Here is a 24,977-nt window from a genome sequence, read left to right as displayed (position 1 = left end):
TCTGTATTTTTGTTTCCCTAGGGTGAACTGCAGTTACTTGTAAAGCAAGGGGCCACTTTGCTATCATGTATTCAAGAACCAGCCACCAAAAGTCTAATAAGCAAACTCAATCCCAGTGAACTGGAGAATGTAACTACCATGGAAAGGTGAGTGGAAGAGTATATAATCTTAATTTTTCAGGGAAGTTCATAGAAATGTTCATAGAAATGATCTGAAACAGCTTAGAATAGATTAGAATAGCTTGGTTACATTAAGAAATAATAATCTGGAACAGAGATAGTCTAGTTCAGGGGTTAACAACATGCGGCTCCAGAGCTGTATGTGGCTCTTTTGAAACTTTGCCATGACTCAGACAGCAGGGCCGATAGCCGGGGAGTGGAGAGCGATCACTTAAATATTTTAATTGACTATTAATTTGCACAAATATATTTTACATTGTTAAGTGAAAAAGTTCTTTTTACTTCAGATCGACAGCTAACTGCAGGACCCTGTATATAACATTAAGATAAGAAACAATGTATGCGGTGCTATATTGGTTTTAAATGTTGGGATGGTTTTGCAGCTCCCAGGATTTTTTTTCCTTTAGAAATGAGTCCAAATGGCTCTTTATGTCTTAAAGGTTGCAGACCCCTGGTCTAGGTGTTAAAACACATATCTTGCATGTGTCTGACCCTTGTTAGTACTATATATGGTCACCCTAGCACTGCCAGGACTCTGTCCTTTGTGATCTAAAAATAGAAAAATAGAAAAATAGAGCAAGAGAGAAGTATAGGAAGGAAAGGAAGGAAGGAAGGAAGGGAGGGAGGGAGGGAGGGAGGGAGGGAGGAAGGAAGGAAGGAAGGAAGGAAGGAAGGAAGGAAGGAAGGAAGGAAGGAAGGAAGGAAGGAAGGAAGGAAGGAAGGAAGGAAGGAAGGAAGGAAGGAAGGAAAAGAAGAAAAGGAAAATGGCAAAGGAAGAAGAATAACTATTTGGAATCTGTTTACAGAGAAATTTCTCTTTTTCTTATGGGATGCTGCCACTCTTGAATTTCAAGGGAGATAGCATATTTATTGATCTTTATTTCCAAAGTTTAAGGTTAGGTTCTTGCCTTATATGTGTAGTTATCTTTAGTTCAATCTCTGGCATTACACCGTCCCTTGAGAAAAACCCAATTACAGAGCCTAAAATACCTTGCCCCCCACAGTACCTGTTGGGACTCCTAAGTCCAACTTCCATCCGCCAGAAGAAAATAAAGAACAGTTTAGCTGGGTCACTGGGAATTGCACATCTACCATCTCAGGTAGAAAGCAAAGCTACAGAGTCAAGGTTGCCTAGAACATGTTTGAAAGTCAATGTATAGAATGTATAGAATGAAGTGGTTTCTGCCAAGAACTGAGGGTATGCTGAATAAAAACCAAAAATGTGAGAACCAGTTGTTGAACCCTGCGAAAGTCATAAGTGACAGATTTCCTTGTAAGAGTCTAACAATTAATAGGTTTGAAAACAGATGTTATTACCCATGCCATTTCTTGTTCAAACCATTGCTAACCATGATGTCACTTTAATATTCTTTTTTGACAGGTTGTTAGTGCAATTGGATCAAACTGAGAAAGCTTTTAGTCAGTTTTGGTTCCAGCATCACCTGAAGCTTAACCAATGCCTACAACTCCAACACTTTGAGCACAATTTTTGTGAGGTGTTATTTTCTTATTTAATAGAACTTGGAAAAATGACATATTGTTTAGTGATCTCTGATTATTCTTTCCCCTTGGCTTTTTTCCCTCTTTCCCTTCTACCTTCTCTATCCCTACTTTCTCATAACACCCTTCAGCTCATATTTTTAGGAAATATCAATATTGTCTAAAAATTCCAGTTTCCTGGCTTTTATGTCATCAGTGATGGTTCCTTTTCCCTTTTGATAATCTGTCAAATATAGCTTCAAGATATATCAGTGCTCCCCTCACCCAAACCCATCCCAGCTTAATCTAAAAGCTAATTAAGGGGCTGGAGTGGTGGCGCTGAGCGGTAAGGCATCTCAGCGCTAGCCTAGGACAGACCTCGGTTTGATTTCCCCATATCCCATATGGTCCCCCAAGCCAGGAGTGATTTCTTTTCTTCCTTTCTTCCTTTCTTCCTTCCTTCTTTTCTTCCTTTCTTCCTTCCTTCCTTTCTTCCTTCCTTCTTTCTTTCTTTCCTTCCTTCCTTCCTTCCTTCCTTCCTTCCTTCCTTCCTTCCTTCCTTCCTTCCTTCCTTCCTTCCTTCCTTCCTTCCTTCCTTCCTTCCTTCTTTCTTTCTTTCTTTCTTTCTTTCTTTCTTTCTTTCTTTCTTTCTTTCTTTCTTTCTTTCTTTCTTTCTTTCTTTCTTTCTCTCTTTCTTTAATAATTTTTATTGTGACTAAAGTGAATTACAAATCTTTCACATTAATATTTTAGGTACATAGTGATATTGAATCTGGGGCATTCCCACCACCAGTGTTATCCTCCCTCCACCCCTGTTCCCAGCATACGTCCGATATCCCCCTTCTTTGCCCCCTGGGCTGCTAATATAAGTGGTACCCTCTGTGTCTAGCTTGTTGTATATTGAGTATCAATTCTGTTGTCGTTGGCTATGGATTTGATGTTTAAGTCTGATCATTTTTTAATTTCTACTCAATGCTCATACAACTGTTTGGTCTTGATACCATCCATTTTTCCCCTCAATTTATGAGGCTGAAAAGAGCACATAGCAAGGAGTAACCCCTGAGCGTCACCTGGTGTGCCCCCCCAAACAAAAAAAAACCCAAAAATAATAGCTAATTCAGGTGTTAAAAGGTACATCCATAGACACACACAAAATGTGATTCTTCTTTTGATTGCTGAGTTTTCTTAGCATTTGGTAAAACTCTCCCTTTATTTCAGGGCTCATTTGGCTGATTTCTGGTTCTAATGTGCCTTACAGGTGAAGCTTGTCCTGAACAACTTGCTGGCAGAGCAGGCTGAGTTTACAGATAATGGCGACAGTGTGATGCATGTGGAACAGCTTCTTAGAGAACATAAAACCCTGGAAAGAAAAGGCCAGGTTGGTTGCTGGTTGATTTTTTTTAACCCTTTCCGGTTTTTGTTGATGTTTTTTAATAGAATGGGAAGGAAATTGCTGTAGATGGTGACAGATCATTCTGGAAGATAGTTGCAAGACACAGGAATGCCCTATTTTTTGTCACTCCATTCTCACCCAAGTTTCTCAAGAAAATCTGGATTCAAAGCTGGAAGGTCTGCTGGAAGTTGGGGGTGAGGCTCTCCCTCACCAATTAGCATCAAGCTTGTCCCTGTGCTGGAGCCCTGCGGGCAGTCCAGCTGGCTTGGAGGGGAACTTTGAAAGCAGAAACATAAAAAAAAAAAAAAAAAAAAAAAAAAAAAAAAAAAAAAGGCAGAAACATAACCTAACTCTCTAGCCTGCAAGACAGTGAAAGCGGAGGTTTGTTCTACCACAATCCAACACAGAGTTGGCAACACTTTTTTTTCTCCAGTGCCCCAGGACTCATGACTCCAGGAGTCTCATAGTTGAAAGACCAGAAGGAAACTAGTTCCCAGTGATGTACACACCCACGTCTGCACACTAAGAATTGATTCTATGTCAAGTCCTCACAGGTCTGGGTTGTTACCGAGTAAGAAAGGCGAGTTATCTCTGTAGAGTTCTTTCTTGCCGTTCTTCCCCCCTTCCCTCCCCCGGACTGCTGCTTTTGAGTTAGGTTCTCTATTTTCCTTCCTTCCTTCCTTCCTTCCTTCCTTCCTTCCTTCCTTCCTTCCTTCCTTCCTTCCTTCCTTCCTTCCTTCCTTCCTTCCTTCCTTCCTTCCTTCCTTCCTTCCTTCCTTCCTTCCTTCCTTCCTTCCTTCTCTTTTTTCTCTCTCTCTTTCTTCCTTTCTTTTTTGTTTTTGGGCCACACCCAGTGCCGCTAAGGGGTTCCTCCTGGCTATGCACTCAGAAATCACTCCTGGCTTGCAGGGACCATATGGGACGCTGGGGACCAACTTGGGCAGACGCCTTACTGCTTGCACCAATGCTCCAGTTCTCTATTTTTTTTTTTTTTTTGTCTCTTGGAAACTTAGTTCTGCATGGTTGACAGGACTTTCCCAGCCGATCTAGAAGCCTGCACCCTTGCTGGGGATCCTGCAACATCAGAGATTGTCTTCTCTCACTGGGTGCCCAAGTGAGTGAAAGCAATAGAGTTTTTTTTTTATCAATGTTTTATAATAAAATATTTATGTAAGCACCATGATTAGAGTCTTAAACCACTCCCCTGTAGGTGAAGCTGCGTTTTTTTAGACCAACCCCAGGCAAGGGTGTTGTCCTCAGAATTTCGGGTTGTGGATTCTGTGCTAGAGGTATGCCCATGCATGTACTAATGCATGAACTCTATCCCCAGCCCACTCAGACCCCTCAGAAATTTCATCCTACACCCTCGCCCAGTAGTCTTTCTATTATGAAGTTCTTTTGGCAGATAAAAACTTGCTTGCTGAAGGAATATCAGTTATCAGAAACATTTTATGAAACAACGAAAAGAAATGTATCAGATGACAGTATTTCTCAGATTTTCCCACAAAAATTTCCATTTTTGTGTCATCTTCTTCACCCCTCCAAGATACCTTATTATTAAATGAAGATATGTATTTTTTATGAAAACACATTCATCTATTAAGAAAAAAATGTCTTATCAATCCCAGTGCCTTTATGCCTTTATTTATTCATGGGGGTATAAAAACAGATGGGAATTCTTTCAAAGTAGAGACACAGCAAATGCAAGGGTCTTGGATGAGAATGGTTTGGTGAATTAAAGACACGTGGCAGAAGCATTATGAGTCGGAAGGGTGGGGGCATTGGTGGCAAGAACTGGGTGCTATTCTCAGGAAAATGGGAAGCCAAAGGAGTGGAGTGTTTTTTTGTTTTTTGGCCACACCCGGCGGTGCTCAGGGGTTACTCCTGGCTGTCTGCTCAGAAATAGCTCCTGGCAGGCACGGGGGACCATATGGGACACCGGGATTCAAACCAACCACCTTTGGTCCTGGATCAGCTGCTTGCAAGGCAAATGCCGCTGTGCTATCTCTCCGGGCCCAGGAGGGGAGTGTTTTAAATAATGGAAATGGGGGCGGGGAGATAGCACAGCGGTAAGGCATTTTTGCCTTGCACGCAGCCAATCCGGGACCAAAGGAGGTTTGAATCCCGACATCCAATATGGTCCCTTGTGCCTGCCAGGATCAACCTCTGAGCGCACAGCCAGGATTAACCTCTGAGCACGGCCGGGTGTGACCCAAAAAAACAAAAAACAAAAACAAAAATAAACAATACTAAATAATGGGGATGGATATTCATGACTCTGTCCATTTTTCTCTTTGCTGCCTACCCCCTTCACCTGACAATCCTTGACATTTACCTAAGAACTACTGACTGCAGCTAGGAGCAAGTTCTGTGGACATGGGATCAAGGACTACTGTTATTTGTCATGTGTAAAATCCCTGAACAAACTGGAACCATTCACTTACAAATTAGCCCCAAAGCCAGGAAGGTTGATTTTACCCACCCAACACCATTCTTACCCTCTGCTTTCTCTAAAGCATACAGTAGATCTCTTCCTTTGCCTTTGGTTGATCTAAATACAGTATTTAACATAATTGGGACAAATCTTTGTTCAGATTTCAAAGTGCTTGTTTATAAGGGGTTTTGTCTAGTCTTTTCACTGTTCTGTAAAGTTTTTTTAGGATATAATCTTGTTCTGCAAGAATTCACCAAAGCCTGCTTGGGATTTGTCCTTTACTCAGCAACCAGGGTTCCACTTTCTTCTTCATATAACTATATGCTATATTTCTGGGGTGTGGCCAACTTTTTTTAATTTGTGCAGTGACATCATCCTTAGAACCTCGGCACTACCTCGACACTAACTAGACTCTGGTCATATGATCTGTTCATATGTACTTTTATCTTGTTCTGGTTTCATGGTTGAGAAATCTTTTGAATGCTCAGCTCTGATCCTGAAAAACAATGATTTCAATCTCACCCCACCCCCCACTTCTGCCTAGACCTCTGTCTATAAACACAGGGTTTATCCTTACTGTACCCAGAAGTTACGAACCCAGATTATTAACCTTGAAAAACTTAATCTAGTCAAAGGAACATAATTTTTATTTTGTAGAAATTTCCAAATGCATGCTAAAGAAATGAGGACTCCTTTGCTTTTGCTGTTTTTTTGATGCCCATTAATTTCCAGGTTTTCTTGGTTTACCTGACCCACTTCCCCATGCCTAGGTTGTTATCTGGGATCCTTTAGGGGTTTCTCAATATAGCAGCATCATTCTTTCTCACCATTTTTTTCTACTGCAGACACCCTAGATTTTACCTGTCATTGCAGTAGCATCCTTTGCATTGGGGGAGAGGACGGGGGTGGAGCTAAATGGTTATGGTAAAGAATTTTAAATTACGTGCTGCAACTTGATGGTCCAGCCCTTTGAATTTTCAGCATCTGAAAGATGCTAGACAGGTGTTTGTTCAGAGTATCAGTCCTCAGCCATTTCTTTCTCACTTTAGAGACCTTATTGGATATTTATCTTGAGTAGTGGTTGCTTAGACTGAACATTAAGATGTGGCTTGAGATTTGATAGAAAACCCTTAGTACGTGCTGTAGGATTTAACAGTAAGACTGAGCAGCACAGGCTAAAAGAAGGTAAGATAGTGGTTATGGAATCAGACAGAACTGGACTCAGGTCTTGGTCCCAGTTACTGACTATGTGACCTTTTACATCTTAGCCTTTATGATTGTATTCATCCTCTATGTAACAGACTTTACCTTATTGTGTCCCTTTGCAGATGAAATGAGATAGAGGTAAAGTAAGTACATAGGGAATACTAGGGCTATAGTCAGTTTGATATCCAGATCTCATATTATCCAATGGTTTCAGGAAAGTCTCTAAGAGCTATACTTGCTGACTCCAAGGTGGAATTTATGGTGCATTTCTTAAGATCCATTTAAAATTTACTTTTCTCCCACCTCAAATGATCAAAATAGCTTCTAAAGGGTAAGATAGTGCCTGCCAAGGGAAGTGTAGACTGTAATTGCCCCCAGAGTCTGTGTGCTCATGATAAGTAAATGTGTGTAGATGTATATATACATATATAATCAGATGTGCTATATATATACAAACATGCATTCTTGGGTAGGAGAGCTAGTACAGTGGGAAAGTGTTTTCCTTGCATGCAGCTGACCCTGGTTTGATCTCTGGTTTCCTGGTTTCTGGTTTCTGTGTGATTCCTGATCACAGAGATAGGAGTAAGCCCTGAGCACCACCAGTGTGGCCCGAAAAAGGAAGTATAAAGGGTGTGTACCATGCATCTTAGTGTTGCTTCACCCATGACCACTCCCAGGCCAGTGCTGACATAAGTTAGGGCTTGTATAGTAGTCGCAGTACTTGCTACACTGTCCAGACCATTGTTTTATTAATTCATAATTCATTCATTGATTGGATCCATCAGATATTTACTGCTAAGATAATACTGCTAAGTATTCTCAATGAACTTAGAGGGATTAGATGAAGAAGGAAGGAAGTCGATTGTAAATAGTGCTATTTGCAGAGAGGTATTATTTGAAAAGGAAAACAAAGTGAAGGAAAGGTTGTGGTAAGGGGTATGGCAGGAGCCATTGTAGATCTAATAGTTAGCAAGACCCATCAACGGGTTAGTTTAGTTGCCATCTTGTTTAAGGCCTATTTGTTGCAGGGGATCCCCAGCTAGTCTCCCTGCTTTGCCTCTTCCAGAACTTCCTTAACACCACAGCTAGGTGATGAAGCAATCACTTTAAAATATTAATGATATGGGGTATGATGTGTGATGCCCTGGGTTCTACCCCAACACTGCCCCCAAAAAAGTGTGTCTGTGTGTTTGTGTGTGTCTGTATGTCTGAGTTTTCTCTCTTCTGTCTTTCCAGAGCTTCTAAGGAAAGTCACAGAAGAAAAAGCCCAAGTGCTATCAAGGGCAATCATGCCTTCTCAGCTCTGTCTCCCTTCCTTCCTCTCTGATCTCATCTCCTGCTCATTTCCTGCTTTTGATTCTGCTCCAGTCACCACCTCCTGCTGCTTAAACATGTCAGACTTGCTCATCTCTTGATCAAGTTTTTATTGCCTGGTTTGTCCGACATATCAGGTCTTGGCTTCTTTGTCCAGGGGTCTCAAGACTGACCACACTTCTTCATTCAAAGATAGGTTTGGCAAACTCATAGGAGTTAGCATGTCTATGCATGTGCTCTTGTGGCTATGAAATGATACCAAGGAGATATAAAGGAGAAAGATGTACTGGGAAATCTGGAATAATGTGCGTGGGGCAATCTGGAGGAAACCAGGTATGAGTTTCCAAGTTTCCAAGTTTTACTCCCAATGAAGTTCCAACTTAATTACCTCTTCTATTGCTCCCCTCCCTTACCACCATATAGGTTGTTCTGACATTATAAAATATTGTCTTTCAGCGAGTTTTTGGTGGTTATATCAGTAGTTTCTGCCTGCCTTTGCCTTAATCCCCAGACTTCACACATGCTGCCAAAGCACATGTTCATATCAAATGTATTGTTGTGTTTAGGCACAATGATCCATTCAAATTGGGAGATTTAGGACCATCCTGACATTCTTAAATTCCAAGGGATACCCTTATGATCAGGTCTTTTAAAAAAATATTGAAGTAACATTGCTTTTGATGAGAGATGTATTAAGTGTACAGACTAATTCAACATTTTGTATAGGCCTGCCTTATGGTGGCCTTCAACAGTTCAGTTTCCATCCTTTGGCCTCATTTACCCATTGCCTATTCCCCTGCCCCTTTGGAACCACAATTTTGTGTTTAGAGTCCAAGAGTTTGTTTTGTTTATTCTTTTGTGTTGTATCTTCCACCTGTGAGTGAAATTATGTGGTATTTGTTCTCCTTCTGACTTGTTTTACTTTAATATCAATGTCCTCCAGATGCACCCATATTGTCGCAAACGATAAAATTCCACTTTTCTTATAAGTAAGTGATATTCCATTTCTTGGTTATATCCTATATCTTTTATATCTAATCTTTTATAGTGGACATTTAAGTGATTTTAAGAACTTTGACATTAAAAAGTGAGAATGTATGAGGGAAATGGAGAGCCTGTTTAGAGTACAGGCTGGGGTCGGGTGGGGAGGAGGGAGACTTGGGACATTGGTGATGGGAATGTTGCACTGGTGATGGGTGGTGTTCTTTACATGACTGAAACCCAAACACAATCATGTATGTAATCAAGGTGTTTAAATTTAAAAAAGTATATATATATATATATATATACTCATACATATATACACACTTTTTAATGGCCAAGTTCTAATATATATATATATATATATATATATATATATATATATATATTGATTTTTGGGTCACACCCGGCAGTGCTCAAGGGTTACTCCTGGCTCCACACTCAGAAATCGCTCCTGGCAGGCACGGGGGATCATATCAGATGCCGGAATTTGAACCAATGACCTTCTGATTGAAGCAAACGCCTTACCTCCATGCTATCTCTCCAGCCCCTAAAAAGTATATTTTATTGAACACAGGGGTACATATACCTTTTTAAATTACTGCTTTCACTTGCTCCAAGTAATGCCAGGGGTAAAATAGCTAGATCATATAGTACACCTACTTGTACCTTTCTGAGGAAACTCTATACTGTTTCCCATAGTCATTGCACCTACAGTTCACATTTCAACCTACAGTGTCTTGGGGTGTCTTCTCCACACCCTTGCTAATCCTTATTGGAGTTTATCTTTTTGATGTCAACCATTCCCTCATGTCTAAGGTGAAATCTCATGGTTTATATTTACATTTTACCTGTAACAAGAAATGACAAACATTTTCTGATGTGAATACGAGACACCTGTACATCTTCAGAGAATGATCAGGTCATCCATCTAGGTTAGTGCTCTCAGTTTTGCTCTGTTCAATTTTCTGCACAGATAGGTCCACACCTTCACAGGAGGCCTTTTCTCACCATCCAAATAAAGTTTTGATTTATCCACACATATGTCCTACCCTCGCCCCACTTTGATTATTCTCCATAACACTCATGCCTATTTAATGTAGTAATGGAATCTACATTTGAGTCTTGTCTTTGTCTCCTGTTGAACCTAAGTTTCAAGGTGTCAGGATATTATCTGCTTGTTTGCTACTAACTTCCTAGCACTAGAACAGAAGTTGGCATAGAATAAGCCCTCAAAAATATGTAATGAACAAATAAAAAACAGAAAAATGTGAGGTTTGTTTGTTTGTTTTTTCACATATAGTGAGAACAGAGAAAATCGTCTGAGGTAAATAATGAACAAGGGTAGAACAGCCTAGAACTGTGTGGGTTGCAAAAAATATTTATATTTAGTGGTTATATGCACTTCCCCACATTCACCAAATGTGTGTAATGACACAGATCTTTACTTTTTCCAAATCACCCCCCCCACACACACCCTCACAGCTGTGTCTATTTTCTCTTCAGTTGACAAAGGAAGTCTGAGTCTCCTGTCTTGTGCAATGATCCTGCTTCATGATCCTGAACCTTGGGACTTTACACAATCACACTTATTTCTTCCTGTGTGTTATTTATGTGGTATATGTTTTCTCCATTCTGCTGAAAACTCCAGGCTTGTTCACACAATATCTTTAGTGCCTGCTCCACAACTAAACAAATATCTGAATGAAGGACTTGTCATTCTTCAGGGTGCAGCTGACCTTAGATTAGGCTTGACTTCCTGGGGTAAATTCAAGCATCACAGAGCTCTCCCCCACACCACTGTCCCCATTCTCAAAGCCTAGGCCCTGAATCTGCACCCTCCTATTGCCCTCTAAGCGGGCAGCAGCAGGACAAAGAAGATCACAACCTCCATGAGACATGGATTATGATATTGGATTATGAATGCTTCTTTTGCAGGAGCCTTTGGAGAAGGCTCAGCTGCTTGCACTGGTGGGGGACCAGCTCATCCAAAGCCACCACTATGCGGTGGACTCCATCAGGCCCAGATGTGCAGAGCTCAGGCATCTCTGTGATGACTTCATCAATGAAAACAAGAAAAGAGAGGAGATGTTAGAGAAGTCCTTGGAGTTGCACAGACAGCTGGACAAGGTGAGCAAAACAAAACCATGGTGCCTGCAATGTTTCCTGTAAAACCACCTTGGTTATACTGGCTAATCCTCCCCACTGTTGCAGAGAAGTACTTCCTCTGTAATCATACTCAGAATGTATTAAAAATGCTGCATCTATATCCCAGGAGTATTGAAGGTTTGATAGTTAATAGGAAATAAGGTCCCAAGTGTCCAGACTTCGCATCAGTCCTCTAATGTTGCATTCAGCCCTTAAGATGGGCTTGGATAGAGATGGAGACCTTTGTCCTTAGGCCCCGGCCACGTGGCTCCATCCCCCATTAACCGCAGGTCATCATCTTCAGGTGGTCACGGTGGGAATCAGATTCACTCAGACAGGCTCCAGGAAGTATCAGCTTTATTCATACCCTATCCACCACATGTGTGGTCAATCTCAACCATTTATGCATGCTATCCTTAGCTTGCCATGCATCTTAACTTCTTTCAGCCATGTCTCCTCTTACCTCTCCATCTTGGCCAAGACCCCAATTCCGGCTTGGGTCAAAGACCTTATCTAACCTTACCCAGACCCCTCCCAGGAATGGGCGTGTCTTGTAGGTAAAGATACACGTAATATCCGCCCAAGACCCCTCCCAAGAATGGGCGGGTCTTTGCAGGCAGTTACACCTACATCCATGGTGGAGTCACACTCTAAAATACTCATGTTCACTTTTCTCCTTGTGGACTTAGTTTTGGTCTGGCCTTGGAGATCTGAATAGTTGCACTCCAGATGTGCTTAGTGCAGAGACATAAACTCAGCCCATGTATGAGACACCCAAGAATGAATACTGTAGTCAAGTGCTTAGATAAATTAGATCCAGATGGTGCAAGGATAACAGCAAGAAACCATGGGATGAGAAATTGTCCAGGACCCCACAAGGGGTAAAAGGAACAGAGAGATGCTAGATTAGAAGCCAGGAAGGCCAATTTTAAGCCCCAGTCTCTGAGCAAGAGTGGAGCTATTGGTAGAGGGTTCCTTAAGAGCAGTAGGCAGCCTGGATTGCACTTCAGTGCTGATGTCTGGGGCAAGTGTCCAATCAGCAGTGTTATGACTTCTAGAGCCTTCCTCGTGAATTGTTCCCAACTAGTATATGGTTCTTAGCCATGAGTCAGCATGCTCCTTTCCACAGCTTTTTTTTTCTGTGATGTTCAGAGTCACCCATTCAGGCTGTTTTACCTCATCCTAATGCCAAAGGAAATTTAATCTCTATGAAATACAGCTGTTTCAGAAGCAAGTAACTCAGAAGGGCATTCTGGGCTCAATGATCTTCCCTGCACTTCTGCTGTATAATGAATAGCCTAATACTGACGTGAGTGTGTGTGTGTGTGTGTGTGTGTGTGTGTGTGTGTTGGAAGTGGGGTGGAGGAAGATTATGTGTGTCTTTCTGCCTCAAAGAGCTGATAGCCTTTGACTTTGTAGAAGACCGCAGCTAAATATTTCTGCATATGTAGACATTTTGTTGTTGTTTTTGTTTGTTTGTTTTGGTTTTGGGGTCACACCCTACAGGTTGCTCCTGGCTCTATGCTCAGAAATCGCTCCTGGCAGGCTCAGGGGACCATATGGGATGCCGGGATTCGAACCACCATCCTTCTGTGTCTAAGACAAATGCCCTACTGCTGTGCTATCTCTCTGGCCCCTTATTTTATTTTTTTAAAAATGAAACATGAATTACTATATTTAAAAACCATGTTTTACATCATTGATTATAACACATTTGTTTCCAGGTAAGTGGGAGCAAAATTCTTTAAAAAAAAAAAAAAAAAACAGAAAGAGAAGGGAAGAAAAGGAAAAGGAAGAGAAGGGAAGAGAAAAGAAAGGAAGGAACAAAGGAAGGAAAGATGGATAGAAGGAAGGGAGGGAGGGGAAGAGAGGGAGGAAGAGAGAAAGGGAGGGAGGGAACAAAAGTAGAGCAATAAGAAAATCTGTAAAAATTATTGCATCTTTCAGTGAGGCCAAGTCATTGTCAGAAGGTTTACCAAGGTCTTGTTACTAGTTGATCTTTCTGTTACTTTTTTTTGTTTCTGAACATTAGGTGACTTCAAATACATGTTGGCATCTAAATTGGTGTGTTTATGCTTGGATGACAGCATTAAAATATCTAAAACCATAATATGGCTGCATATGCGCAGTTCAGGAATTCGAAGCACTGAGACTGATAACTGTGACTTTTGTGGGTGTGTTTCTAGCTGCTAGGTCTTCCAGAAATATGAGAAGGCTGAAAGTGGGGGTATCAGGGAACATGACAACACTCAATCCAAAGAAAAAGTCCTGGTGATATCAGCCCAAATACCAGCATACCCGGAGTTTGGGTCAGATTGGTAGACTTTTTGTTTAAAGAGGAAGTTTTCCTGAGTTGGTGCCATAGCACAATAGGTAGGGGACTGTTTTACATACAGTCAGTCTGGTTTCATTCCCAGAACTACATATAAAGCCTTGTCGGTCTGATTGCTGGGTACCATAGGTATGGCTCAAAGAACAAAACAAAGCAAAAGTAATAAAATTATAATTCTTTATTATTTTTAAAATCAAAAAATGTAGGAATAAGGGAGAAAATGTGTCTGCCCATTTACATTTCTTACTTCCCTCCAAGAGTTAGTTATTGTGTTTCAAATAACTTTATTTTATTGGTTCAGAGTAGTAAATATTCCTGACAATTTAGGGGAATTTTTGTGTGTTTTTGTGCCACAACCAACAGTGCTCAGGGCTTACCCATAGCTCTGTGCTTAGGCCTAACTTCTGGTGGGCTTGGGGACTATCTGGGGGTACTGATTGGGATTGAACTCAGATCAGTTGCATGCAGGAGAAGTGCCCCGTTCTTTGTCCTGTCTCTCCAGCCCCAGAATTAGGGGAAACTTTAAGACAAAATGTAAATTACAGTTATCTCAGAGATTCCATTTTATTGTGTCTATATCAACCACATCTTTCTCAACTTATTTGTTGAGCTGTTTTCAGATCTCAGGTATTATATCATTATATATTATATATATTATATATATTATATATTATATATATTATATCATTGCAGGGAGTATGAATATATACATACCTTTTCAAATTAGTGTGGGTTTTTTGTGCTTGGGGTAGATATGTGGGGTGAATTGCTGGATCATTTATTTCTCCTATAAATGAAGAATTTATGGATCATTTATAGTTTCTATCAATGTAAGAGTCATGTCCAGTGGGCATGGCTGGATCTATAGTACCAGGATTGAATCTAGGCCTCCAGTATGCCAGCCATCCCTCTGTCTCTGTTTGTAATTTTTTCAGGTTTATCCACACTGTTTTCCAGAGGCTGAGTAAGTTTTTATTCCCACCAACAGTGAATGAGGGTCCTTCCTCTCCACCTCCCTGACAGAGAATGTTTCTAGGGAGGCTCTAGGCCTAAAGATTTTGCCCAACTATACTTGAATATCTCCAAGGCCACCATGCTGGTGCTGGAAGGGCTGAAGAGGATCCACTTCAGGGCTTTGCACATGCCAGTCATGTGCTCCACCACTTGAGCCACATTCCTGGGCCTGAGAATAGTTTTTGCTAATTGGGTGTTTCCCTGAGAACTGAGCAGTTGGACAAGAAGCTTGGGTCCTCTAACCCATAGGTGCAATTACATTGGTTAGACCTCTAAAGCATGTTACCTAATGACAATCTTGTTGCTGTAAAATCCTTGTCAATCTCATCTGAGCCCAGATCTCCAGTGGAGTGTGGTTAGGCTCTAGCTTGGGGCAACTCACATTTTTATTTTTTTTAATTTCTTAAAATTTTAATGAATTTTTATATTTTTTATATTTTTTCTTTATTTAAACATCTTGATTACAAATATGATTGTGATTAGGTTTCAGTCATATAAAGAACACCTCCCCCTTCACCAGTGCAACATTCCCACCACCAAGGTCCCAAATCTCCCTCCATCCAACCCCACCCCTACCTGTACTCTAGACAGGCTTTCCAATTCTCTCATTCATTCACATGATTATGGTAGTTCTCAGTGTAGTTATTTCTATAACTGCACTCACCACTCTTTGTGGTGAGCTTCATGAAGTGAGCTAGAAGTTCCAGCCCTCCTCTCATTGTCTCTGAGGATTGTTGCAAAAACAACTTTTTTTTTTCTTTTTCATTTCTATTGTTCTTTATTGTCCTGCCTAGATCCATAATATAAAGGGACCACGCACCACAGCAGCAGACATGGCCCCCTCAGTGCTCCCTCTCTCCCGCTATTTTTCTTAAAACCCATAGATGAGTGAGACTATTCTGCATCTCTCTCTCCCTCCCTTTGACTTATTTCGCTCAGCATGATAGATTCCATATACATCCATATATAGGAAAATTTCATGACTTCATCTCTCCTGACGGCTGCATCATATTCCATTGTGTATATGTACCAGTTTCTTTAGCCATTTGTCTGTTGAAGGGCATCTCAGTTGTTTCCAGAGCCTGGCTATTGTGAATAGTGCTGCAATAAATATAGGTGTGAGGAAGGGGTTTTTGTATTGTATTCTTGTGTTCTTAGGTTATATCCCTAGGAGTAGAATAGCTGGGTCGAATGGGAGCTCAATTTCCAGATTTTGGAGGAATCTCCATATCGGTTTCCATAGAGGTTGAACTAAATGACATTTCCACCAGCAGCAGATAAGAGTTTCTTTCTCTCCACATCCCCGCCAGCATTTTTTTAAATTTTTAATTAATTTTTTCTTAAACTTTTTCATGAAAAAAGCTTTTTCAATTAATTATTTTTATATTTGACACTGATTTATAAGGTTGTTCATAATAGATTGCATACATTAGGTATACAATTTTCCAACATAATACAACCAATAGTAGTGTCCCCTTTCCCTCCACTAATGTCTCCAGGTTCCCTCCTTCCCCTGATCCTTGATGGACACTTAATGAATTTATTTCATATTACTTGCTCCAATAAAATGTAAAGGAATGACAAATGGAATGATTAGAAAATAAATCAATAAAAGTCAATTTGTGATCATTGTTGTATGATTTTATCTATGTAAATAAATTAGAATCATTTAGTACTATATAATGTTTTTTCTCACTTCATAAATATATTTTCAATTCTGACACCTAATATCTAAGGCACACAAAATTTTATTTTGTACTTGGATCTTATTGTGGTAATTATCATATCTTCCCTGTCATAAACAAAACATTTTTTTTTATTTTTGGGTCACATCTGGTAACGCTCAGGGGTTATTCCTGGCTCTGCCCTCAGAAATTGCTCCTGGTTTGGGGGGCCATATGGGATGGCAGGGGATTGAACTGTGGTCCATTCTGAGTCAGACACGTGCAAGGCAAACACCCTACGGCTGCACCATCACTCCAGCCCCATAAAAAAAAAAAAAAAAAAAAAAAAAACTATAACTGGTATGCCTGGAACCCAGAGTCTGTCTTATGCCAATAAACTTCTGGGGTGAGGCCATTTGTAATCAGGTCAAGGATTTTTTCTCCCATTTTCTCCATTTTCCTGGACCTATGCAAACATTGGCGAGTGCCACTATCACACCTTTACTATATTTTTTTACTCTTATCCTTTAAGGAAAAAAATACAACTTACTGAACTTAAAAACAAACTACTGTAGTAGAATGCCTGTCTCGAAAACAGGCAGGGGATGGGAAGTGGGGAGGGGGTAATGTTGCACTGGTGAAGGGGGGTGTTCTGGTTATGACTGTAACCCAAATATGATCATGTTACTTAAATAAAAAATATATTTAATAAAAAAACTATATAAAAATGCTATGCTCAGGACAGGAGCAGTGGAGCAGTGGTAGGGCATTTGCCTTGTACGCAGCTGATCTAGAACAGACCACGGTTCGATCCCCCACTGTCCCATATGGTTCCCCAAGGCAGGAGCGATTTCTGAGCACAGAGCCAGCCTGAGCATCACGGAATGTGACCCAACCCCCCAAAATAAAAATAAAAAAATAAAAATGCTATGCTAATAAAGTTTACATGAAATAGATAAGACCTACAAATTTAAATTTTAGGAAAGCAACTCTCTTTCTTTCCCAAAGGTCAGCCAGTGGTGTGAAGCAGGAATCTACCTCTTGGCTTCCCAAGCTGTTGACAAGTGCCAGTCGCGTGAGGGGGTTGACGTTGCTTTGAATGACATTGAGATATTCCTGGGTGCAGCCAAAGATTACCAGCTTCCCAACCCCAGAGACTTCTACAACCAGTTTGAGCTGATGCTCACTGTTGACACAAAGGTAATGCTTTTTGTTTTTGTTTGTTTTGTTTTTTGAGCCACACCAGGTGAAGCTGAGGATCTGTCCTAGGTTACTGCCTGCAAGGCAAACACCCTGCCGCTTGCGTCTCTGCTCCAGCCTCACAAAGATCATGTTTTAGAGCTGATTTTAACCCTGAAGTGGAAATAACTTGGCACAACTTTGCCTGTGGAAAAATTCTACCTGGGAGTCCAGCAGTAGTGCTCAGGAATTACTATTGGTGGTACTCAGGGGACCATATTAGGCACCAAGAATCGAACCCAAGTTGGCTGTGTGCAAGAGCACTTCCTTCTGTACTGTTGTTGTATTGGAGGAAGAAGGGAAAGGCACCATACCAAGTTGTGCTCAGGGTTTACTCTTGCTTCTGCATTCAGGGATCACTTCTGGAGGGCTTGGGATACTGGGAATTAAGCCCAACTCAGCCACATGTAAGGCAAGTGCTTTCCCCACTGTATTGTGTCTCTGATATTATCATTTATTTATGGATTTATGGATAAAGTCACATTTTAGTAAGTATTAGTTATTATCTGTGATTGCTTTTATGGTACAGTAGCAGAGTTCAGTAATTTTGACAAAGGACAGACTCTAAAGCCAGGAGTATTTAATATTTGTCATATGCAGAATGACAAAAAAGAAAAGTTTGCCAAGTTCTGGTCTTGGCCAACCCTGTCTTCTGGAAAGACTGTAAGCCATGAATGCAATTTAAGATGTTCAAGTAGCTGTATTGCAAAAAACAAGTTAAATCTATTTTAATTATGTTTCAGTTAGTCTGTCTAAAATAGCATTTTAACATATAATCAACACTAAAACTTGAGATCATTTGCATTCTTCTTTTATATACTCCCTCAAAATTCCACATGTATTTCATGCTGCCAGCCCAGCTCAGCAGCTATGTGTAGCTGGTAGTTACTGTGTGGGTGACGTACGTTTGCAGTCAGACCCTCCTAAGGGTAAGGTGACCCCCAGATCTGTGCAGAGTTCAACCTTAATGGGGTCCTCAAGCTAGAGGGAGGCAGTGTTCCACACCCAGCTTTACATCCCTGCATTGGAGCTCTTTGTTCTTTCCCTCAGAAGCTGGACCTGCACCCAAAAGTTGACTGTTACACTTGCAAAATGTGGCGACTTCCCATGAAGTTAGTCCTCAACCTGTACCACATTTCACGGAATAATAGCCACAGAGTTTATATCAATCTCCCCAAGTGGGGTGTGTTCATTATGTGAAGCTTTTTTGGAGGGCTCAGTGCTCAGTGCTCAGTAACAGTGCTCAGTGCATATTTGACTCAGTGCTGAGGGGATCAGAAATTAAACCTAGGACTCCTTCAAGAGCAAAGTATGTGCTCCAGTCTATCCATCTCTCTGGCCCCTATTATACTGGGTTTGGTGTTCACAGCTATATTCTGGGTACTGAACCCAGGGCCTGACACAAACCAAGCAAATACTTTACCAGTAAGGTACATTCCCAGCTCAGAAATTAAAAAGAAATCTGCTGGGATGAAGCAACAATACAATGGGTAGGCCACTTGCTTAATATGTAGTCAACCTGTTTCTCAGCACCCCACATAACCCACAAACCCTGCCAGGAGTGATCTCTGAGCAGTGTGGGTGGGAGAGGGTGTTACACAGTGTGTAAAATTATGTTGTGGAATATCTTTGGGAATTAAATATTCTCAATTCATCTTGAATGACATACAATGACTCAGTTTTTCTAGGGCAGCTCCCTTTGGTGATTATAGCCATCCTGTTGTCAGTATCAGCCTGACTAAGAAAAGGCTACTCTACTTGAACTAGAAGGAAGTTGCTAGAAGCCAGGGTTGGAAGAAACAATATTGATCTGAATCCAAGCCTTGGTGAGACTCAAGGTTTCTCCAGCTTTCAGGTTTCCCTGACCACCATAGAGCTGAGAGTCAGATAATGGGACATCTGGAATTTCATCTTTCTTCAGTTTATGTTGTTCCAGTGTATATAAGAAGGCCTCACACAGAACAAATGTAAACAAAGTGTATCCTGATTACAGGTGTTCCATGGTTCCCTTGACCTACCCACAGTATTCAGCTTTCCTCAGATCATTTAAATTCTTTTCCCCAGAAGTGCCTTTATTTGGTTGTACTTTGCTTATTTTGAAATTTTCCTCTTTTGTGAATTAACCTTCATGATTTGTAGCATCCTTTTTTACTTTTAGGGAACATATCCTAGTGATTGTGTGTCCACTCAAAATATAGGTACTGAGTACTCCTAGCAGTGTGCCAAGTGCTGGAACTACAGGCCCATCAAGTACCAAAGCAAGGTTGGCCCTTAAAGGTCTCTGAGGGGACTTGTAGGCCAGAGAAGCACAACACTGTGATGGCTTGCCTGTGGATACTTGCCATGGATTACCAGTAGATCTAGGGTAGAGGGGAGGAAAGGAAGAAGGGAGAATGTAAGTTTCCTGTCCCCAAGCATATTGCCTAATGCTCTACTCATTATTTACATTTTTCTCCCTTGTAATTATAGTCTCATTAACATGATTACAATCATGGTAATGCTACCCAAGTGCCAAAAGACCCTCCACAATTACCTTATATCACTTCTGGTCTGTCTTCCCTCCAGTCCCTGAATCTCCTTCTCCAGATGGGAAACCTCAGTTTTGTAGTCAAAGTCCAAGGGTTTGTTAACATTCTGTAGAGTCTTGTCAATAGCAAATAATGCAACCTGAAGAAAAGATGAAATCTTGTCTTATGCTACTTTGTGGATAATGCAAGATGGGGTCATAGTGAGCAAACTAAGTTAGAGGGAGAATGACAAAGGCCTGATGATTTTACTCATGTGATTTGTTTCTTTGATCCTGCAGGCCAAAGCCCAGAAAGTCCTGCAGAAGCTGACGGATGTGCAGGAAATATTTCACAAGCGACAAATGAGTCTGATGAAACTGGCAGACAGACAGACTCGCCCAGTGCAGCCTGTAGCCCCACATCCCGAATCTTCCCCTAAATGGGTGTCACCAAAAGCCATTCAGCCCTCCACAGTGGGTAGGTTATCATGAAGGAAACTTTGTGGCTTTCTGTTTTATTACTCAAACTGAAAAGGGTTGAGATTGTGGTTATTTGTGATTTATAGTGGTCACGATCTTGACATAATATTTGAAGCAGCTGTAGTAATGAATTAATATAGTCTTTAAAGATTTCTAGCGATAGATAAAACTGAATGCCCAGATTCAAGTCTAATAGTCTATTTAGTAGAAGAATAATGCAACTACACAAATAACATTACACAAAATAAACTTTATTGAAAATGTTTATATTGATGAGGGTAAATATAAAAATCATTTTAATTCTTTTTAATAGTTATTAATTGAATAACCTTGAGATACAGATGCAAAGTTGTTCATGATTGAGTTTCATTCATACAATGTTCAATGCCCATCCCTTCAGTAGTGCACATTTCCAATCACCAACCTCCACAGTTTCCCTCCTGCCCTCACTTCTACTGCCTCTCTGTCAGACATTTTTCTTTACTCATTCTTTCTGTCAGTCTTTCTTTTTTCCCTTTTAGACACTGTGGTTTGCAGTATTACTATGGAAGGGGTATCATGTATAACACTTCATATCCTTTTGGCACCCAGTTTTTATCCAGAGCAATCATTTCCAACTATCATGGTCATAGCTGTCCCTTCTCTGCCCTAACTGCACTCCCTGACTCTTACCTACCATGAAACTGATCCTTCTACTCTCATCTCTATTGTCTTTGAATATTATTGCCATACTATTGTTGTTGGAATTTTTTTTAAATATAGCTGACAAATGAGTGTGATCATTCTATGACAGTCCTTCTCCCTCTGACTCACTTCATTCAGCATAATAGTCTCCATATTCATCTATTTATAAGCGAATTTCATGGCTCCATTATATTTCTAACAACTGCATACCATTCCATTGTGTAGATGTACCACAGTTTCTTTACCTACTCATCTGTTCTCGGGCACTTGGGTTGTTTCGAGATTCTGGCTATAATAGTGCTGTAATGAGCATACGAGTCCAAATGCCTATTCTGCATTGTGTTTTCCCAGAAGCAGTATTGCTGGGTCATATGATAACTCCATTTCTAGTTTTTTGAGGAATGTTCATATTGTTGTCCAAAAAGAGTGGACCAGCTACATTCCCATCAGCAGTGAATAAGAGTTCATTTCTCTCCACATCCATGCCAGCACTGGTTATTTTTGTTCTTTTTGATGTGTGGCAATCTCTACAATATGAGATGGTATCTCAGTATTTGTATATTGGTCACCAATTTTTGAGATGCAGAAGTTTCTTAGTTTAATATAGTCTCATATTCTTGTTTTTTTTTTTTTTTTTTTTTTTTTGTTTTTGGGTCACACCTGGCAGTGCTCAGGGGTTATTCCTGGCTCCAGGCTCAGAGATTGCTCCTGGCAGGCACAGGGGACCATATGGAGCGCCGGGATTCGAACCGATGACCTCCTGCATGAAAGGCAAACGCCTTACCTCCATGCTATCTCTCCGGCCCCATAGTCTCATATTCTTTTCTTTGCTTTCACTGGTCAGTATTGATTCATCCTTGAAGATGTCTTCAGCTTCAGTGCCATGGAGAGTTCTGCTACATTTTCCTTTTTGTATCTTATTATTTAAGCTTTAAGGTCTAATATCAAGGTATTTAATCCATTTTTATTTGACTTTTGTTCAGGGTGATAAAAAAAGAAGTCTGTGTTTTGTTTTGTTTTGTTTTGTTCTGGCATGTAGATGACCTAACAATACATGTTGAAGAGGATTTCTTTGCTCCACTTCATTTTTCTTGCTCTTTTATTAAAGATTAATTGATCATATATACCTGAGGATTTGTCTCAGGATATCCAAGCCTATTCCATAGATCTGAGAGTCTGTCTTTATTCCAGAACCATAATGTTTAATTACTATTTATTTATAGTAAGTTTGAAGTTGGAGAATGTAATGTCTCTCATCTTTTCCTTCCTAAGAATTGCTTTAGTTATTCATGGGGGTTTATCATTTTATATGAATTTTAGGAGTGTTTGATATATTTCTCTGAAATATGTCATGGGTATACTTATAGACATTCCATTAAATATGTATAAGGCTTTGGGGAGGGTAGCCATTTTAATTATATTAATCCTCCCAATCCATGAGTAGGGGGTGTGTTTCTATTTCCTTGTGTCCTCTTTTATTTCTTGAAGTAGTGTTTTGTAATTTTCTATGTGTAGATCTTTCACCTCTCTAGTTAAGTTGATTCTGAGGTACTTGATTTTTTGAAGAATGGTTATGAATGAGATTGTTTTTCTTCTCTTTCATTATTTGTATATAGAAATCCATAGATTTTTGCTTGTTAAACTGCTACTTTACTATACAAATCTATTGCTTCTAGAAGTTTTTTGTTGACTTTAGGATTTTCTAGATATAGTAGTGTGTCATCCACAAATATTGAGAATTTGACTTCTTCCTTTACTATCTGAATTTCCTTGATAACTTTTTCTTGCCTAATTGCTATGACAAGTACTTCCATGACAATATTTAATAAAAGTGATACTAGCAAATAGAATCCAACAATTCATCAAAAGATCATACACCATGACCAAGTAGGATTCATTCCAGGTATGCAAGGATAGTACAACAAATCAATCAACTAATATACCATATCAATAAGAAAAAAAGTAAAAATCATATGATCATAGCAATAGATGCAGAGAAAACATTTGACAAGGTCCAGCACCATTCATAATAAAAACTCTCAACTAGATGGAAATTTAAGGAACTTTTCTCATTAAGTATTATAAAGTAAATATACATCTTTTATAAACTCACAGCAAGCATTATACTCACTGGGGAAAAACTAAAAGCCTTTCCTCTAAGATCTGGCACAAGGTAAATATTTTCTTTTATGAGGGGCTTATTAGAAATCTCCTAGCAGGGAGCCAGAGCAGTGGCTCAGTGGCAGGGCATTTGCCTGGCAAACAGCTAACCTAGGACAGATCATGGTTATATCCTCCAGAGTCCCATATGGACCCCCAAGCCAGGAGTGATTTCTGAGCACATAGCCAGAGTAACCCCTGAGTGTCACTGGGTGTGCCTCCCCCCCCAAAAAAAAAGAAATCTCCTAGCAGTGCCTAGGGATTACTCCTCTCTCTGTTCTCAGGGTTCATTCCTAGTGGCTCTTGGGGGACTATTTGCAGTGCTAGGGATCCACCTGGAGCTTTACTCATAGGCAGAGCACATGCTTCTCATGTTTAAGCATGGGATTTGATTCCCAGTACTATTCTAAAAACAATTAGAAAAATTTATTTATTTTTTGGCCCAATACTTTTTTTTATGTATCACCATGAGATACACTGAAAGTTGTTCATGATTACATTTTTTCTGTTATACAGTGTTCCAACACCCATTCCTTCTCTAGCGCACATTTCTCATCTGGCCCTTCTTGATATTTTTTTCTCTTAGTGCCATTTCTTTTATTTGTGTGGGAGGGCAGAATGAAAAAGAGCCTTCCAGGCCACCACCAGTGCCTCAGACTCTGTATCTATCACCTGGCTCTGACTGAAGTCAGTACTGAGTTCTGGAAAGCTAAGCTTGTAAGGTCTTTATAGTAGAATAGATGGTTTCTTCCTGGGGCTCTCATGAGGACAGTGGCAGGAAGGTGCTGCTGATGAGGTTAAGAGGAAGAGAGCAAGGGAGACATAGGTGATGCCTTTATCCAGTTTGCATCTCTTTGGTCCAGTTTGGCATCTAAATGATGTCCTTTATTCTCTATGTTCTCTTGTTTGTTCTCTGTGATTTGGGGGATTTCCTGTATAGGAAGGGAAGAGTGAGAAATGTGTTAGAGGCTGGACAGGAAAGATTAAAACTGCTACTTCTAGGGTCCTCTCAGCCTGGTCAGTCTTCAAAGAAGAACACAAAGGGCTTAAAACTTCAGGACTCTATCTGGTTGAGCTTCTGTCTTCCATCTTCAGACCTCACTGGCCCCTTGGGCGAGTGCCCAGGGATAGCCCTGGAGTCCTGGAGGAAGGAGAGGGAAGGCTGTTGGGGGCAGCCTGAGTCCCACAGTCCTCCCTAAGCTTGGTAAAAGGCCTTCAGCATGGAGCCTTGCTATTCTTCACTCTGGCAAGGACTTCTGCTCACAGAAGAGGAAAACACAATTAGAAAATGTTAAATTGAGCTTGAGAGATAATACAGGGATTAAGACATTTGCCATACATGCGGCTGACCTTGGGTTTGATGTTGGGCAGTGCATATGGCTACTCAGCACTGTTAGGTGTGGTCCAGTGCATATATCCTGCCACCAATGTCTCCACTTTCCTTCTTAACCTCCTGATGCCCTCTTCCCTCCCACCCACTCTGTTCCTCCTGCCTCCAGGGCAAGCATTTTATTTCTCTCTTTCATTTGTTTATCTCTGCTTCCACTTGTTTGGACAGTGGTGTTTCCTCCTTGAAGATGCCTTTCAACTCAATGTCATGGAGTATTCTATATACCTTATACTTTGGGTCTGATATCAAGGTTTTTAATCTATTTGATTTAACCTTTGTGCATGGTGTTAGATAGAGGTTTAAGTTTGTTTTTATGTAAGTGGTTGACCAGTTGTTCCAACAACACCTGTTGCAGAGGTGTTGCTTGCTCAACT

At 40.5% G+C, this 24,977-nt stretch overlaps 1 protein-coding gene across 1 annotated transcript in view; it reads left to right on the top strand.

Annotated features, from left to right (window-relative positions):
• The window catches only part of MCF2L2 (MCF.2 cell line derived transforming sequence-like 2), a 257,863-nt gene that overhangs the window by 92,210 nt on the left and 140,676 nt on the right, over positions 1-24,977 (top strand). The window contains exons 10-15 of the mRNA XM_049775600.1: positions 22-146; positions 1,561-1,675; positions 2,917-3,036; positions 10,925-11,116; positions 17,153-17,344; positions 20,190-20,367. Coding sequence (XP_049631557.1) covers positions 22-146; positions 1,561-1,675; positions 2,917-3,036; positions 10,925-11,116; positions 17,153-17,344; positions 20,190-20,367 — 922 coding nt within the window. The remainder of the gene's footprint in view (positions 1-21; positions 147-1,560; positions 1,676-2,916; positions 3,037-10,924; positions 11,117-17,152; positions 17,345-20,189; positions 20,368-24,977) is intronic.

This window comes from Suncus etruscus, chromosome 6 (genome assembly GCF_024139225.1).
Source record: "Suncus etruscus isolate mSunEtr1 chromosome 6, mSunEtr1.pri.cur, whole genome shotgun sequence".
NCBI classification, from domain to species: Eukaryota; Metazoa; Chordata; class Mammalia; order Eulipotyphla; family Soricidae; genus Suncus; species Suncus etruscus.
This window is presented reverse-complemented; position numbering and strand designations above follow the sequence as displayed.